The sequence below is a fragment of the Coturnix japonica genome, chromosome 10 (genome assembly GCF_001577835.2).
Source record: "Coturnix japonica isolate 7356 chromosome 10, Coturnix japonica 2.1, whole genome shotgun sequence".
Classification (NCBI taxonomy): Eukaryota; Metazoa; Chordata; class Aves; order Galliformes; family Phasianidae; genus Coturnix; species Coturnix japonica.
In genome coordinates, this window is record NC_029525.1 from 15,465,428 (window position 1) to 15,483,511 (window position 18,084).

Below are 18,084 nucleotides of genomic sequence, written 5' to 3' on the forward strand. Positions count from 1 at the left end.
TGGCACATTGCTTTTCCAGTTGTCCCGCTGGCTGCAGGAGTTCTGTGCCTGTGTTGTATCCTCTGTGGCCCCTTCGCTCAGTCCTGAAGCTGAAGGGCCCCATCCCTGCAGGGATCACCTCCTTACTGAAGTTACTGACACAATTAACTTCAGTGCTTGGAATGGCAAACTATTGCTGCTTGTGCTTAATGTCCATACAAGTACTTCAGGTCTTTAATTGATGTTTCTTTCCCATCAGTAAGTGGCATTTATTTACATGCGTGTTTCAAGGATGTCGAACTACACAGCAGCACTGTCCAGCAGATGCGTCAACTGTCGCTTTCTTTTCCGCTCTCACCTTTTCTCATTTCTTCCTTTTGGTTTTGTTCCCCCAGTTCTGGCAGCCAGTTATCTCAGGGTTCAAATCTATCCATTAACACCAACCAAAACATCAACATCAAATCGGAACCGATTTCACCTCCCCGGGACCGCGTAACTCCCTCTGGGTTCCCGCAGCAGCCCCCGCAGCAGCCGCAGCCCCCGCAGCCCCCACAGCAGCCACCGCAGCGCCAGGAGTTGGGCCGCTCTCCTGTCGACAGCCTCAGCAGCTCCAGCAGCTCCTACGACGGCAGCGACCGGGAGGATCCACGCAGCGATTTCCACTCTCCTGTGGTGCTGGGAAGGCCACCAAATTCAGAAGATAGGGAGAGTCCGTCAGTAAAACGAATGAGGATGGACACGTGGGTGACATAAACTTGCGGTGTTGCCTCTTCAGTTTTGTGCTCTCAAAATGAACTGTCCTGACATATCTAAATTTATAAATAAGGACATGAAATAAGTATATTTATATGTATATACATACGTGCATATATATATCTTCACATGCATATATATGTGCTAGTGTGTGTAGCATACACAGAATCATCAGGCACTTATTACAAACTTCTTGTATAGCTGCAGATGTCCCATGGTAAAACGTAACAGAACAATCCTATAGGTATTGATCTAGTCTGGCACTTACCTGGACTTGTTGTTTTAATAATATAACCTGTTTTGCAAAGAAACATTGTACCCGTATTATAATCCTACCACACTAGATTGCAGAAACCAAGAGGGCTCGCCTGTAGTAACGTCCCTGTGTGTTTTATTAAAGCTGTATGGTTACTCGTAGTTAAGAAATAATGCTTTGTAGCAGCAGAGCAGTAGAAAAGCAGGAAGAAGAAAGCAATACTGTACATAAAATGACCTTTATATTACCCCACCTGGCATGGGTCTCTATTGCAGAGGGTGCATGGAGAAGGGCTGATGCTAGAGAAAATAAAAAAACAAAAACCCTGTTTTGCACGTGCAAAAAAAAAAAAAAAATAGTATTGGGTCAAAGAAGTGATTTTTTTAACGAGTGAGAGAAAGGCAGAATAGAGAACTCGCATGAAATATTCAGAAGATATTAGCCTAGGAAATAGAGCATTAACAAAGTAAAAGTAATATATTAAGTTATAATTGGGATATGTTGGACAAATTTGTTTTTACGTTCGTACCTTTGAGAAATATAGAAGCGGATTTTAGCTCGTGTATATTTTATATTAAAGAAAACAATACCCGAATGAATTGAAGACTATATATAAAGTTATATACAGTACTTTTGAACACATTCTGCTATGAATTATTTATATAAGCCAAAGCTGTACGTTGTAGCTTTTTTGTAGAGTATAGTTTTATCTTATTTTGACTTTCTAGTTTTTGCTTTCAGAGATGAAAAGGAAAAACTTGCAGGCGGAACCTTGGGGGAAAAATAAGCCATGAACACTTCTATGTAAATTGAAATTTGAGCCAAACTCGTCGTGTATATAGCATCCTAAAGATATGATCACCTTGGTGTAAGTACCTCTGTATTGTACGGTCACCAGATATAAAAGTCTATTTTTGTGGATTGACGCCGACTTGAGAAAGGCGAGGTCCTTATTAAGTAGAGTATTCACTGTTTAATATTTACTATTTTGTTAAATATACTGTACTTTCTTTGGATTTTAATTATTATTAATATTATTATCCAGATTTTTCAGAGGGTGTATAAAGGGGTTGTTCCCCCTCACTGGTGGTGAATGTGTGCCGTTAAATTGTAATCTCTGTGCTGTATGGTTAAGCTTCATTATACATTTTATATATATGTATATAAATAGCAAAGTGGCAAAAAACAAACAAACAAACCCGGCGTTAAGTTCATCCTGCATAAATATAACACATCTGCTACAACGCATCTGACGGCATTGGTTTAAAACCTCTTCTGAGGAGCAAACAAACACGGTGGAAAAAGCTTGACCTGATTTGTCCTGCTAGGGAAATAAAGAACACATATCAGATGAGCACAAAGGGCTCCTGAGGTGGTAAATGGTTTGGGATAAAGCCGCAGCTTCAGAGGGAGACATGCAGAACTCTTTGAGCTGCGGGAAGGGGAAGGGCAGCCAGAGCTGGGAGCAGCACCCACCTGCAGGGGAACCAGCAGCGCTCGGTGGAGCCGTCCTGCTCCGTGGGCATTTAATGGAGCTGTCCTGCTCTGTGGGCATCTTGTGCCCGCTCCTGGCTCCACACAGATCCCCTTCCTGCGTGTTCTTTCATGCTGGGAACCAAATTACGTACATCTGAATGAATTTGCTACTGCTGGTGGTTCTGGGGAAGGAAAAAAAAAAAATACAGCCGTGCTATTTTGTTACTGAAAACCCTCATCAGTAACCCCTGATATTTATAAAAGCATTTTGCCAGATTTTTTAAAAGTAATTAATGGATATTTTAACAAAGGGGTGCGAGAAACAAAAACCCCATGTGTTCCCACAGGGGCAGCTCAGCTGCCTTCATGGCTGTTGGCTGTAAGGTGTGACTGGAGATCATGGCGACTCGCTCCATCTCCCAGCTGTGATGTCCTTCAGTCCCGGCTGTGGGAGCCTGGAGGGCACGGAGACTTTTCTCCCAGCACTCACTATTTCCCAAGTGTCCGAACTCAGTTACCACTGTGGAGATCCCTTTAATGCTTGGAAAAGCTATGTGGTTTTCTTCATTATTTATGCACATATATGAACTTTGCTGTACATCTGAGTGGGAGTTCTGCATTCACATTTACTGTCTATTTTCTTGTGTGCCTTACGAGATGGCTTTGCTGACTGTATCTCAATAGTCTTTATTTCTATGCAGGTTTGTAAACAGTACTATTACTGTTTTCTTAAAGAAAAAGCTACATAAGGGTTAGAGTTTGTATCAAAATTGCACCTCTGAATTAAAAACCCGACACGTTCGTTCCTAGGAGCCGCAGACGGGGCTGTTGTGGTGCTGCCCGCGCCCCATCCCCTCCACAGCCCCTCCACAGCCCCGGCAGGAGATGCTGAGCGCGCTCCATCCCAGCGGGAGAACATCCCGCCCCCGAATAAATGGGAATCCTGGTTTGTAATTACAGGTAACTTAACTTTGGAACAGACTTTTTTTAGCAATTGTAAAGATGTTTTGTAACGAGACAAAGACGCAGCACAGATATTTCAACCGCTGACAAATACTTTTTTTAACTAAGTAAATATATTGAAGTTTCAAGTGAATCCAATCCTGGTTTGAACCCATTGAGGCCTGAGCGACTTCAGATTTCTATCTATCTATCTATCTGTCTATCTATCTATCTATCTCCTGTTGTGACCAATCAATCGATCACCTCTCCATCTCCCAGCTCTCACTTTAGTAGTTACAAATTCACACTTATTTAAAAGTCCCCGCCAGGGATTTGTCCCAACGCTTCAGCCTTTGCTTTCACTCCGAGGACACTAAAAGCTCCCAACCTTGAATTGCTGTGCGCACAAGAAATACATAGTAAATAAGGAACATAACAACTCCTAACAGCCCATCGTGGGAAGAAGTTAAATTCGAATGTGAAAGAAAGACTTCAATGTAAACGTTTAAATCTTAGTAGAAACTTTCTTCACTTTGCTGTGCAAGAGAACACTGCTTTGCTATATTTAAAATGGCTTTTTTAAAAGAGATTTATGTATTTGGTAAATGTTTGTAGTCAACAGTTCACAAAGAAGCTGTTCACGGTTTAATGATGATAAGCCGTTTGGCGGCACAAGCTGGACTTTGTTGCCATCCTTGAGACGAATCTTTTAAGAAAAAAATAAGTTAATCTCGATTTTTTCCCTGAATGTGTTGTTTTTTCTTCAATATACAATAAATATTCTAGTGAACTTTTTATCAAATGGTTAAGAAAAATGCTAGAGGTTGTTGTAAAATATTTGTATCCTGCATTCACTAAAGTAAAGATACTGGCTTTTACTGTGTACTCCAGCCTCTGTCGTGTTTGCAGAGCACAGCCCCTGTCTGCTCCCCGTGCAGCACCCAAACGCTCACCAGGTTCGGTCCTGAGGTACCCACAGCTCATTCAATCACTGTATTTATTTCCTTTGGACACTCGAGTCAAGAACAGAAGCACTCTAAGATTATAAAGCACTTACAGAGAAGAACATCATAAGGCCATTAATGATGCACTCACCTGCCCCTCTCCGCTGGTGCTCCCTGCTGCTGCAGTTCTGCTGTGCTCCGTGTCCCGGGCTCTGCTGCTGTGAGCAGCAAAAGGTCCCAGCGCTGCTGCCCAACCTCTGCAAAACAAAGGCTTTGGCACAAACAAACGTGACATCACAACATGCTGGGAATGCTTCAACTTTGCAGTGCTCCGTGTTATCCTGCGAGGTACATCATCCTCAACACACCAAGAAACCACCACATCCCAGCCAACAAACTGAGAAACAAATACCCAACACGCAGCCTGGGGTGGGTTAAGTGCCCCTTGTGCTTTTATTTCATCTCACCTCATTTAAAAACATTACGACCGCCCTCCTCCCACCCACAAGGGATTCTTTTCCTTCACAGAAGAAAATACAAGCTTTTTTTTCCCCGTTACAAGATACTTCAGGTTCCCCATCCACAACTAAGTTTGCTCAGCAAAGCCTGAGCGCAGTTTAAGGCTGTGGGAGCCCCGGGTTGCAGTGTAACACCAGGGCTCTGCTCGCTTCAATGTAAAGCTCCTTTCCCCAGACCTTCTGTGCGATGCAGGAGGTGCCATCACAGGCTGCTCCTTCACTTCTGCTCAGTTTTAGGCAGCAACTGAAAGGATTAAAAAAAAAAAAAACCAACCAAAAACCCCAACAACACAAAAAACAACCAACAAAACCTGAACCAACTTACACGTGGTAATGCACGGCCACAGACATGAGGTTCAGCATCAAAACCCAACACTGCAGCCAGGGCTCTTGCTGTGACCCCTCCACAGCCCCCAGGCAGCAGTGCCCTCTGCTGCTCCAGCAGCTCAGCTCTGACCTCCGCAGCTTTGCCACAAATGGATTCTGTGCTTTTTTCCTGCAGGCAACTTGCTGAGCTGCTGGGAACACAGCAAATGCTGGGGAGGCTGCAGTGCGGAGCAAAGACAAACTGCCCTGTGTGTGCCTGCCCAGCAGCTCTGCCTCCCCCGCTGTGTGCACAGCCCCGAGGTTCACCATGAGCCCACACAACCAGCTGCTGCTGCTGGGTTATGGCCTTGTCCCCTCCCTGGGGTTTCATGCCTCAGCATTCAGCTCCAGGCGAGTTCACCTCTGTCTGCAGTCCCTGAATTTGTTGAATTAAGTTTTGAGGACAATTATCTGCAGCAAAACTCTCCCCCAAAGCCTCACTGCTCCTCACTTCCAGCACATAGTGTTCACTGACATAGCTCATGTATCAGGCTTATGGACAGCTCAGCCACACAAACCTCCATCCAGCCCTATTTACTCAGAGCAGACAGCAGCTTCCCTGTCCCCATCTAGAAAGGATTTGATACACCACCTTTCTGTGACAACCTGACACAACGTTGAGCTCCTTTGCTGGTCTTTGTAGCCAAACTCAGCAGCACTCTCATTTGAAGAGTACAAACAAGAACAAACCCAAGTCCATGACTGCAATGTGACATATGAGATGCACCATGATGGATTTAAGGCAAAGGCAGGTGACAGCTGGACTTCCCCACACCAAATAAACCATTGAGAAGAGCACTGCACTCTATCACAGACATAATGGGTTCGGCTTCTTAGACAAAACCACTCTTCAGAAATACCTGAAGCAAGAAGAGCAAACTGCCTCAAAATACTTTCCCTCATCAGAGTTCACAAATGCACACCCAGCTGCCTGTTGGTTCACAAGCAACAGAGCAGCCTTATTATTCCATAAAATCACATCTTCAGTTCAGTCAAGCTCAGAACTACATTGACTACTTTAAAAAAGAACATGGAAATATCTGTAGTGTTATCCCCCCGAATGCACTCGGGTCAGAGTCACCATCTTATGGGCGTCAGTGCTGGGAGGAGAGGCTGTGTTTGGCTGTATCTCCCCCTTAGGGTTTTTTTCTACAACGGAGCTTTGTAGTAGTTTCCCTTCCAATCCATCTGCTGAAATATTGGAGGTTGTTGTGTTGGAGGTGTGGGTCGCCGGGCCATTCTCTTGTGTTTTAAAATAGATGATATAAAATACTGGCAAGACAATTCCTACCAAAAGCATAATAAAAACTGCGTTCCACCACTGGATCCCACAGTCTGCACCATTACTGCTCTCCCTCTTCCCCGGCTCAACCAGCGGCCTCTCCGGTGCCTCCATGCACAACTCAGCATTCAGCTGCGCCTCGGCCTGCACGGCGTCCTGGATGCTCTTGTCGATGCCCCTGAAATAGTCCAACAGCTGCCCACCATCAGCACAGCCGCTGCCAGCAGCGCCGGGCTCCGGCACATCCACCAGCGTCACACCGCTCTGGGAGCGCGCAGCCGGGAGCGGCCTCAGCTCCTCCCTGCTCTCTGTCAGCAACCCGTGGGTCTTCACCGGGATCTTGATGGACTTCAAGGCGTACAGGTCCTGCTCCCTGATGAAGTTGTTGACACGTTTGATGTCTGCGACCTGCAAGATCCAAAAAGGACATTGAGTATTAGTTCAAAACGACCCAATCTTCCACTAGTGCCAAAGCAAGGAGTGGCTACAAAAGCAGCCTGAAGGTAAAAACAAGCAGCTTACTGTTCTTCAGAGATTTTCCAGCAGTTGCAGAAGTGCTCCAGGTGCTGCAGCTTAAAGCTGCTCCTGTTACGTCCATTACATGTACACCCACCACACCCACATACACGCTGCTTTCACACCTCCTGGGAGCTGTGTTTTTCTTACCAAGTTTTTCCTCTCTCTTTGCTTTCATTACCTTTCTCTCACTTGCTTTTAAAATCCAGGTTATAGCAAGAAGAGTCTTTGGAGCAAACCTTTTGAAAGCAGCTACACCTTAAAGAGCAGAAAAGTGCTGAAGGTGAGGGGAAAACTGCAGCACGAGCGAGAGGCAAACAGCAACAGCATCTTTGGAGCACACTGCAGCTCTGAAAGCAAGATTGCAGGCTGGGAGAGAACAGCAGGCACTGCTCCCATGCAGATATGAGCTCCCTCTGCTCACAGTGCTGAGCCTCCCCCCTGCATAACTGCTCCATGCAGCTCATTTATCCCACCCCTGGTGATAAACATTTAAGGCAATGACGTCCATCTGTGAGCAGCTCTGGATGTTGGTGTGTGCTAACAAACCATCAGCCAAGGGTCCACACCTGTGCCTGGTCTTTGCACCCAGCTTAGTCACGCAAACAGCAATGAGAACAGCAAGAAAGAAGGCACCATACGCACAGCAAAGGTCAACAAGGACCACTAGGATCAGAAAGCAAAGTCAGCAGTAAGGCAGCATTTCCTTATTTGATGTTAAGTAAAGAGAAGGCAGCTCAATACAGAGTGCACTGATAGCCCCCTACAGCTATCAAAGACAACAAACAGGCCCATCAACACTCGCAAGCAGCAAACCAAAGCAGCCAGGCAGGTGTGGAAGAATCTCAAAGGAAAGGCTGAAGGAAGCAAAGCACAGGGAACAGCAGGACCCTGACCCAAAGAGACCCAGCACCTCCATCACACCACACACAGAATGTCTGACTTATTCTTTTAGAAGTGTAGTACATTGCTGCATGACGGGCACTGACTGCACACTCACAAATGTCAGGCTACCAATGAAACCATGAGGATTAAAACCAATAAAGTAAGTGCTTTTCTTCCTGCAATGAAGCTCCAGCATCACTTGAGAGCTCATGGCAAAGATCTGCCCTTATAAAAGGCAACACACAGGTAAGTAGAAGGCAGCCCTATGGCAATTCCCAAACAGGTGCTACAGGAACACAACCCTCTCCCTGCTGCCTGCAGGCTCTGCTGCTCATGGAGCAGCCTGGGACCACCCCAGCCAGGAGGGAAAGGCTCCCTGCCCTGCAGGGCTCTGCCTGCACAGCTGCACCCTGTTCTCCCCTCAGCCCACGCTGTCTGGGAGCCTCAGTTCCACATGCAGGTCTGTTATGTCACAGCTGTGCCGCAGGACAGCACTGGAAGGGAGAGGGGAGATGGATCCCTGAACGTCATGTTTACTCTGCACAGCCTGAGACATCTGGAAATGGGGTGTTCAATGCAGACCCTAATCTGCTGCCCCTGAAGCTAAGGGGATCCCCAGCTGCTGGATCAGACTCCTCACAGCTTCCCTCAGCACAGCATCAGGAATTAAACTCTTCAAAATTACTTTGTTATGAAATAACAATCTGACACTAAGCCTCCTATCTGAAGCCGTGCCTCAATTTTCTGTTCTCTTCCAATGCAAACAGATTACTGGGACAGTAAACATCCCCTGCAGTGCCTGCAATCAAAACGCAGTGCTGTGCTAAAGCTCCAGAAAGTAGAGCACACAAAAACAACAAAGCTGAAGGGAAGAGCGCACAGCGCTGGGCTGAGCAAGACATTTAGGTCTGTTATTTGCACTCACTCCTGGCTGCAGTGAGCCCAGCTGAAAACTGTGCCACAAGCAGGACCAGAATATGGATGGTCCAGAGTAAAAACGACAATCTGCAGCTCTGCAGCTCTGCCAAGTCACCTGTTGCACAAACTAAACTTCCTTGCACTGCCCCAATTCCCCCACCCCAAACAGGCCACGATGAATCCCAAACCAACTCATTAATTTCAAGGAAAGCTCATCCTGGAATTTTCAAACACAGTCACATTTTTTTTTTGCAGCTAAAAATCTTCTTTATTGACATCCCAGATTCTTTCAGGAGCTGCTTAACTGTGCAGATCCTACTCACTACATTGATACTGACCGGTGTCAGCCTGTAACCAAACACACAGATCCCCAGTCAGGATTTCCACCTCTCCCCAATGCAATGGGAACAAATCAGGACTGTGCTTTCTGAAGGGAGGCAGGACATTCTGACTGCTGGAGTCCTCCTCACTTACACCACAGGAGCCCATCTGCCAGGGCTCCGCTGCCTGCAATCAAAGCCTCTTTAAGCCCTACCAGGCTCTCTCTCCTTCACAAGCACCAGCTCATCAGCAGGATCTAGAAGGTTCTTTGTTTTGTTTTTGTTTCTAAGGGAATGGGAGGGGAGGAATTGTCTCAGCTTCTCTAAGCCCTCTTGCTTCAGCTGTACATTACAGCTGTGTTATTAAGCAAGACAGCGCAATAGTATTGCAACAGTTCAGCCAGTAGCGTATCATTATCACCGACCAGGCCACTGTCCAAATGCTTCCATTATGCAACTTCTTAATCACAGCACAGCTTGTAGATAAAGGAGCTTGTAGGTAAAAGGAGGCTCAAAAAATAAAGCCGTAATTGCTAAGCAATGGGGGATTCCTAACATTCACATCAGGTTGTTAGGGTTGCCATTTTTTCCTATCAGACCCAGAATGTCAGACGTGTGCTTTGCAGTACATTCCAAAGGCAGAGACAGTCTGTGTGTGTGCTGTTCTCTGCCTGCAGCTGAACCACACCAGGAGCCATCCAAGGCCCCCTGCACAGCGGCTGTGACCCACGTGGCATCTCTCCTATTCTAGGTCCACCTCAGAGCCAGCAGCTCCTCAAAAGAGGAAACAAAAAGGGAAATCCAGCCCAGGCCCCATCCGAGCAGCATTTCTTAACGCTGTTCAATTAGTTTCCAACCTGTAACCCCGGAGAGGGCAGCGCTCTCACCCTCACCTCTGTACTCAGCTTCCAACTTTATGCCCTCCCTTAAATAAACAAGGACAAATCATGGCTTCACTGAGGTCATCCATGTTAACTAGGAAACCATGTCACACCGGATGGCACCTTCCGTGGCTCTCAGCTCAACAGCTCTTTTTTTACCACTCTCCTGCTCCCTTTCTCCCAGCCATTGGCCATTCATGAAATACACAGAGCAAACTCAGACAGCAAGGAGCCCACACACAACTCCGGGAGTCACGCTACGTGTACAACAGATCTCTGAAGCAATTCAAACAAGAGCAATGAGAGACAACACTTACTTTACAGCCGTACTGCAGGGCAAGCTTGTTCAGATTGTCGTCCTCGGTGACTTCTCTCTCCAGAAGCACCACATCCCCAGCCCTGCTCCTCGCTGTGCTGCCCTGCTGCTGTTCTCTGCCCCTGGGCCGCAGCTCCATCACGTTCAGCTCCTCCTCTGACTCCTCCGAGTCCGAGCGGCCATTGGGGAACACGTAGACCTGCCCGCCCGGGTAGTTGTGGATGGTGACCGGAGCCTGGAAGGATCTGATCCTGTTCTCGTTCAACCTCATCATTTACAGCAGCACCTGGAACAAAACAGATGTTACAATTTTTACATAACTTCGTCATCTCTTTTTCAGGTCAAACCGCCACAGAACAACGCTGTGCTCCACAGCACGAATCCCAGCATTTCCTAACAACAAATAAGAGAAAGGCGGCCGCTTAAGGCAGGAATCCCTCACTACGGCAACGAGCCCATAGAACAGCGGGGCCGAGAGCAGCATCCACCTCCAACAGATAGAACTGACCAACATTAACCCCGTACCACCGTCCGATAAACCCTCAGTTAAGCGCTGTAATAACCCCGAGCAGGCCGCTATGGCCCCGCTATGGCCGCTCTATGTTCGGGGCGGAGCGGGCAGCCATCACATCCTCACACAGCTCCGCCCGCCGCCTCTTAAAGGGCCCGAGCTGAGCGGAGCCACAAGGGGGGGTGGGATGGAGGTGGGAACCCTCACAAATACTGAACTATAGTCCTGAAATCCTGATAGAACACAGCACGAGCTAAAGAAACACTTCTGTAGCGTCTGCTTCTCAGTTACAAGCAGTTATTGCTGTACAGCTGAGCTCCAATGCCACAGACTCCAAAGGAGCACAGTGAGGCAGGAGAAATCTGCTGATACTTGTGGTATCGCTGAGGTACGTGTAGGTGAAGTTACCTCCTGTTTTACATTCAGAAGTGTGAGCCAAATAGAGCAAAATAATACTCTGCCATGTAAGTGACTAAGCTTACGTGAGTACTATGTACACCTTTGAGTGAATTACATACATGGTTAAGAGACGGATACACCAGGCACACGACTTAGGAAAGAAAACTTGAGTTAAATTAAATTAATAACAGGCATATACATAATTGAGCTTTGGGGGTTACTCTAAGTGCATGTTTGGTAGCGCTGGGCTCCACCTCACTTCTCAAATGCTCTCCACTTGGCAGGGCATGTCTCACTGCAGGTTCCAAACTCAACCACAGGCAGTTCCACATCACTCCTGCCACCTACAGCCTCCAGGGGTCCTGTGTTTAAAACAAGGAACGAAGTGATGGATTAGGGGTTGATTTTGTCAACCCTCTGTGTCATTGTGTTGAAGCTGTGGGCACACTGCACCTCTGCCTTCTCCCAGGGAAGAAATACAGCTCTCATGTTCACCCTCTCAAGTTTTTTCCCCCTCCTTGTAACACAGCAGGTATTCAATAAACATGCAGCTTCATCGCTCGTCTCCAGCTCAGACATCAGATTACTCCCACCTATCATGACTAAGTTTGCAACCGCGCTGTGACTCAGGATTGAGACTTTCATCTTGGGATCCACAGTGCAGATCCAAGCAGCGCTGCCGTGTCCTGGAGGAGGTAACGTGTCTTTGCTCAGAGCCCTAGTTCTGTGCTTGGCTCCGGCCGCCTGGTTTATGTGATAGCAGAGACTGAATTACTTAAGAAAAAACAGATACTTACTCTTTATATAAAAACAAATGACAAATTAAAAGTGGTTTTAATTTTGAAGTTTGTATTTCCTTGGGATTGTGCCAGATCCTGGAACCCATACTCCACACCCTGTCCTTATGGAAGAATTTGGCTGGGGAACACGCCATAAGATTTGTTCCCTTTCCTCTCCTTTACTCTTAAAATCCTGAGTACTAGTAAAACCCTGCTCCTCCACCCCCCTTCCTGCAACTGGTAAGTTGTGAAGAACAGGAATGTTCCTGGGAAGAAATCCAGGCTGAATCGCATTCAGAACAAGTCAGAGATTTCTTGCATAGCTGAAGCATGTGTTTGCAATCCCCAACTGCTGGAGCATGTAAGCCCTGCCAGCATATATTGTTCCTTCATATATTCTCAGAGAGCTCTTAGCAGTGTCTAGGGCACTCAGTGGACAACGTTCTGCTGAGGCACTGCTCCTTGGCCCATCTGATAATGGTGCCGGGGCCAACAAGGCTCTTGGTGTAGGTATTGCAAATAGGCAGCACCCAATTTTCATGAAACTATGCTAGTGATGGTTGGAGCCATCAGTCTGCACAATGCCCTGAGCCACGCACTGGCTCCATGTGAACTGGCTTACCTACTAGGTAAGGTTTCAGGCAGCTTCTAGGACTGGTTTACTCCGGTGTCATGAGCAAATGCAGCCCCAGCAAAGGATAAAGCTGTGAGAACTGTAATGAATGTCCAGAAGGTAAATGGTAACTGCTGGGAAGCAGCAGACAGCCAGTAGCTACACACAGCTTGTTCTCCCTTCCGCCTGAGAGCTGCCACTAGTCCAGAGAGAATTTAAATTAAATCTAAATTTAATGGTTCGAAACAGGAACATGACATGGCCAAGAAGGGTGGGAAGCCGGGGACTGGGACACTGGTTGGAAGAACACTTCTTCAGTGCATCTGGGAGGAAGCTTTTGTCCTTGGCATCATGTGGAGTGCAGTACATTACAGGAGCACAAAGTGAGCCTTCGCTCAAGCTGGTGCTGATACTGGGGAAAGGCAGGTTGCTGAAAGCATCACTTGCCTTTCCAATGACCTTATCATGTGAGCACAGCTTGCCAAGAGCTGCCTCTCATTCTGCACTCCTCGCAGCCTGAGCCAACAAGCCTGAACACACTGTGCTGATATCTGATATCGCTCAGCAATGCATGGCAGTCTGTGAACATTGCACATGCATCCTTACAGGATGGACGATGACTTCTCTGTGCTTTTCTGCACTGCATGCTCCAGCTTGTCTCACTCCCAAACATGTCCAACCCAACTTTGCAATTTCTTAAATGTGAAGAACAGAGAAAACCAAAAGGTCTTCCTGTTCAAAACCTTTGACCTCAGTACCCGAAATGGCTAAGCTGTGCTTAGCTTGGCTAGTCTTCATTCTCCCAAACAGGATTCTCCCATCTTTACTAGTGCATGGCAACAGTAATGAGCAAGTAACACACGGGGGCAGCAGCAGGCTTTGCTTTCTTGTCAGACTTGCAGGAACTTGTGGCTGTTGCATCCTTGCAAGGTCTCGTGTAACTGAGGTGTCTCAAAATTCGAGGGTCACTGTGTTGGAGACAAGGCCAGAGTGACAGTCACGGCTGACAACACTGTGGGAAAAGTGTATCCTTGGAGAGAGGAGCTTTGTGGCCTCACAGCCCGGAAACCTGCGCCTTTGTCACTGCATCTGGTCTTCCTCCTGTCCCTACAGTTCCAGTCCAAGCACTCTGTGCTCATGTTACAAAGAGCATTCAACTGGCAGACAGTGGCACCATTGTCTGCAATGGCAAATATGGAGGGAGTGAAAATCCCAGGGCTCAGTTCAGACCCCGCTGCCCACCACTGCAGGAGCCTGCTGAGCTTGTTGCACTGCAGGCAGGATGGAGTGAAATGCAAAGGATTTGACTGCATCAGAAGAGAGATGCAGGGTTCATGTGACATCATTTATTATCTCAGAGATTCTGAATGTTCAGGTGATGGGGAAACACCTTGATCTTGGCAGTGAATGTGTTAAAGGCTACATTTTCAGAGTAGGAGCACTTGGGTCAGGGTAGTGGCCCTAATTTACATAGCAAGGCTCTGTGATTGATTGCCTGACAGCACTGTTTCCACAGCAGGATCTTTCTTGCTGCTGGAGGTGAGCAGAACTGCAGGAGTTGCTTATCTACCTGATATTCACCTGGTCTCTCCCATCAGCATTCCACACTGTGTGAGGTGTCTGAGCGGTGACACAAGCTGATGCTCAAAGAGGCAAGAAATAAAAAACAGCAGAAGGAATCCCAGTCACCAGAATTGATGATGGGTTGATTATAATGAGGGATAGGAAACAAACCAGCTCTGTGCCTCATGAGCACTTACAAAATAATAATCAGATAAATAGCCAAGTTACTCTGTAACTAAGGCTACTACTTTAATTGGAAAGTGCTGTTAATACAACTGCCTGATGGAGGCGTGAGCAATAGCACAACAGGGCTGTTGCAGAACTGCAAGTAAACAGCTGAAATGCATCTCTCAGCTTCAATCTGCGACTTTCTGAAGCCAAAAGAACAGCTTTAAATTTAAAACTTCTGTTGGAGCTCATGCTTCAGTTGGGCTTTGTGCCAGAACATGCAAAGACTTAGGGCATTAAGAGTCTCATGTAGAAGAAAAGACAGTGAGGAGTCATTTGAGCTGGCTAGTAATGCACTGAGATGTAGCAAGATCACTGCCTTCATTCCCTTTAAACTAATTTGCGGGGAGGAAAATTGGAAAAAATGAGATTGTATCTTACAGCAAATCTAGGGCTGAGCACAGCCTTGGCGGATACAACTGTGTCCTGCACAAGGAGCAACAGAAGGGTCCCAGCCCCAAGCTGGCTCTGCCCTTTTAAATAACTGGGCAGTGAAGTGGCCCCTGAAGATGCCGGAGGTGCTAAGCAAACATCATTAAGGACATCCAAGGAACTGTTCTGACAGCTGCTGTCTTCTATTCACTTCAGTCCATAATCTCGGGGAACTCTTGTTCTTTCGGAGAGTTCAAAGTGTTCACAAATCCACAGCCATGCAACACTTTAATGGTACTTCTGCTATTCCCTGAGTTGCAGGGAATTAATTGATTCACCCATTGCTGATGCATGTGGCACAGCCTGATCCCAGCAATGGGAAACTGGGGAGAGCAAGCATTAAGCAATGAAAGATGTGTCTGGCTGCCAGTAAAGATCTACTAATGCTGCAATTACAAACAATGAACAGTAGCTTACACACGAGCACTACCAGCATGAGCACCAGGTACCAAGCAAAGCACAACCAGCCAAATCTTCTACAGAAAAGGAGAAAAAGCTGACCAATGCCTTTTTCTACTGTGTCCCTGCTGGTTAATGCTGAAGTTCCCTGGATCTTTGCATAGGCAGGGTTTCAACGGACAGCCTGAGAATGATTACCAGGAGTCTATGTGATCCTTCCCTGGGACTCTTCACTGCCAGAAGCTGCTTTACAATACTCCCAGCCATTTCCCAAAGTATCTGACAGATTGGACAAAATTAAAGAAACATGGGCCTTGGGCTTCAAGATGACTGGGAAATAGCTAATCAGGCTCTCAGCTGAGCCAATGCAAGGAAGAACATCGTCAGCAATAAATTTTCTCTATCTGGAGCCAAGGAATGGGTACGTTCTTATGGGAAAACCTTCTCCTTTCCTTTAGGCCACATGGACCATGAAGAGAGGGGCCCCAGTGGGCAGCAGAGGACTTTTAACACAGTGCTAGGGACCTACTCAGATGATAAGGGAAAAGAAATGCCTCAAAAATGTTATTGTTATTATTATTATTATTCTTTAGGCAAGGGCTAGGAAAGCCTCTGCAGCTACAGGATCTCTTGCACTTCACATGCTCATGCAAGTGGTGGGTAAGCAGTCTAGGGAGCAGGCTGCATTTGCTCATGGGCCCAAGCTGGGGCTCACCATGTAGACAACAACCTTGCAAGGAAAAGTTTCTAGGTCCAGGATCCGGAATCAAAAAGAGAGTTCCACCACGGTCAATTCCACAAAGGTCAGAGAGAAGTTGGTTGCTGGGTTGTGCTCATGAGGACATCACCAACGTGGTACATGGGAGAGCGAGTCTACGCTGGCAATGATGCCTGGCCTTTAAAAACAGCCAGGATCCTGTGCTCTTCTCACTTTTGATTTTGTCCCTTTTGTGCTGAAATCAGAACACGTACAAGTGGGGGGAAAAAAAGAAAGGAAAAAAAAAAGGGTGGGGAGAGGAACTACTATGAAAATTAAAGTGATTGTCACAAGATGAACACCACACAGAACCAACCCCCTTGCCTCAGTCCTTAAAACTGAAGACACCTTCCTATTCTTCCCCATTTATTACCTATGGGTAAGTGCATGTCTGACTCTAAGGATTTCTGTGCTTAAAGAGGTGACACTGGGGCATGCTGCTGTACTTTGCTGAACTTCGGGGTAGCTTTGCTTCAAGCTGCTGAGGGAAAATCACAGTAAAAGTGCTACCTGTGGATCTCAACATGACCAACATTAACTTGGACTTTAAGAACCCGCACTTACAAACTTCTTGCTTGGCTGGAAATCTATCAGAAGACTTTCAACTTACCAGAAAGCTTCTTGCACCAGCTACTCTTTGTGGAAATGTCAAGGGAACAGGAGCACGTCCCAGATGGCCAGAGAACACAAGGTGATGCTGAACAGGAGGGGAAGATGCTGCAAAACATGTGGCACCTAAAGAAGCGAGAAAAGCCAGGGCAGTTTCTTGGTCCAGGAGATAAACCTCTAAACCTTCATGCCTTTTCATAGATATGATGCATTTACAGATATTTCCAGAGAGGGGCAGTAGAGACCAAACCCACAGGATGAATGGGAAAAGACATCAGGGAGAAATACAAATAAAGAGTGAGAATTGCTTGCAGTGGCTTTTCCTTGACATAGAGAGGCTCCACCATGCGTCCATTCAAATAAAACCAGCAGGACTTACATAGGCCAAAATGGGGCTGCTTGGTGTAACAATTTCAGTTTGCTCTGTGCTGACTTCCTTTACCTGCATTTCAGAGGAGAGAACAAGGCCTTCCAATGCATCAGAGGAGCACTATATTATGTACTACATAACACAGCCAACCCTGCAGCACCAAGGTTTTCTGTCAGGTTCATGGATACTTATACCATCACTGCTCATCACTAACACAATTTCGCTCCCAACTGACCTTGACAGAGTGGAGACATGACAAGAAGAGGTGCTTTTAAAATCAAGACCCTCAGCAAACCATGCTGTGAAGGTCTGAAACAGGGAGGCCTGTCTGTGCCTTTTTCACAGTCTCTTCAGATTCTCTTGAATCACACAGAGCAAAATTCTAAAGCTGATTCAAGTTCTTTACCTTGAGAAAACCCCATATGTTTTACTTAATTCAAACCACCTATTTGCAGCTCTTCATTGCTGCATTATGCCATCCTCTTGCATCATCCACCATCCACAATGGAGGGGATGTATTGGCAGTGGACATGACCAGAAGCCCCAGATGTGGGACAATACAAGCAGGTACAAATCATACAACCAATCTCTTCCTCAAAGAGTTTCTAGCCTAAGAATAAGACTTCAAAACAGGGAAACAAGCACTGAGCAACATCAGGTGAGAGACAGCTCTCTGCAGCAGAGGAGCTGAGGCAGTAACAGCTTCATCAGGAAATCGAGAACCTTTTCTGGTCCTGCACACAGCATAGCACAACACACCAGCAATCTGGCTGCAGACCGAAATCTTGGCTTTCCCTAAAGCCAATGGCAAACATCCCACTGGCTTCAGTGGGAAGAGGACTTCATGCCAGATCTCGTGCTTCCCATTCCTTTGCCGTAGCCATGAAAGCAAGCTTCACTTCCAAGGCAGTGTCTGCAGCTAGGGCCTTGTGGGACAGGAGAATGGTTCTTCTTGCCACCTGACAAGTATCAATGGGAAATAAAAGGCTTCTTTTTAACAGAAAGGTTTACTGCCCCGGATAACAACCTGCTTAATGATATGAGACTCTCCAGGCTTCAACATCTGTCTACA

The 18,084-nt window shown here is 46.7% G+C and overlaps 2 protein-coding genes across 21 annotated transcripts in view; one reads left to right on the forward strand and one right to left on the reverse strand.

Annotated features, from left to right (window-relative positions):
* The window catches only part of MEF2A (myocyte enhancer factor 2A), an 87,714-nt gene extending 83,423 nt beyond the window's left edge, over positions 1 to 4,291 (forward strand). For all 16 annotated transcript variants that reach the window (XM_032446816.1, XM_032446817.1, XM_032446814.1 and 13 more), the window contains one exon: positions 375 to 4,291. In XM_032446816.1, the coding sequence (XP_032302707.1) occupies positions 375 to 732 (358 nt within the window). In that variant the 3' untranslated portion in view covers positions 733 to 4,291. The remainder of the gene's footprint in view (positions 1 to 374) is intronic.
* A 483-nt stretch (positions 4,292 to 4,774) lies between these two features.
* On the reverse strand, positions 4,775 to 11,624 carry LYSMD4 (LysM domain containing 4). 5 transcript variants are annotated; one of them, XM_032446824.1, is made up of 3 exons: positions 11,522 to 11,624; positions 10,354 to 10,638; positions 4,775 to 6,924 (listed from the first exon to the last, which is right to left on the reverse strand). In XM_032446824.1, the coding sequence occupies exons 2-3, from the start codon at positions 10,624 to 10,626 to the stop codon at positions 6,283 to 6,285; spliced, it is 915 nt and encodes a 304-aa protein (XP_032302715.1). In that variant the 5' UTR covers positions 10,627 to 10,638; positions 11,522 to 11,624; the 3' UTR covers positions 4,775 to 6,282. The 5 variants fall into 5 exon arrangements, with proteins under 5 accessions (XP_032302715.1, XP_015728661.1, XP_015728660.1 ...); XM_015873175.2 differs by lacking the exon at positions 11,522 to 11,624 and adding an exon at positions 10,881 to 11,011; XM_015873174.2 differs by lacking the exon at positions 11,522 to 11,624 and adding an exon at positions 10,878 to 11,007.
* Positions 11,625 to 18,084: the final 6,460 nt, after the last annotated feature.

Coding starts and splice junctions, on each gene's coding strand:
- LYSMD4 (XM_032446824.1), bottom strand. CDS start 10,626: ATGATGAGGTTGAACGAGAACAGGATCAGATCCTTCCAGGCTCCGGTC. Junction 6,925..10,353: donor CCCTGCAGTACGGCTGTAAA/GTAAGTGTTGTC, acceptor TGGATCTTGCAG/GTCGCAGACATCAAACGTGT.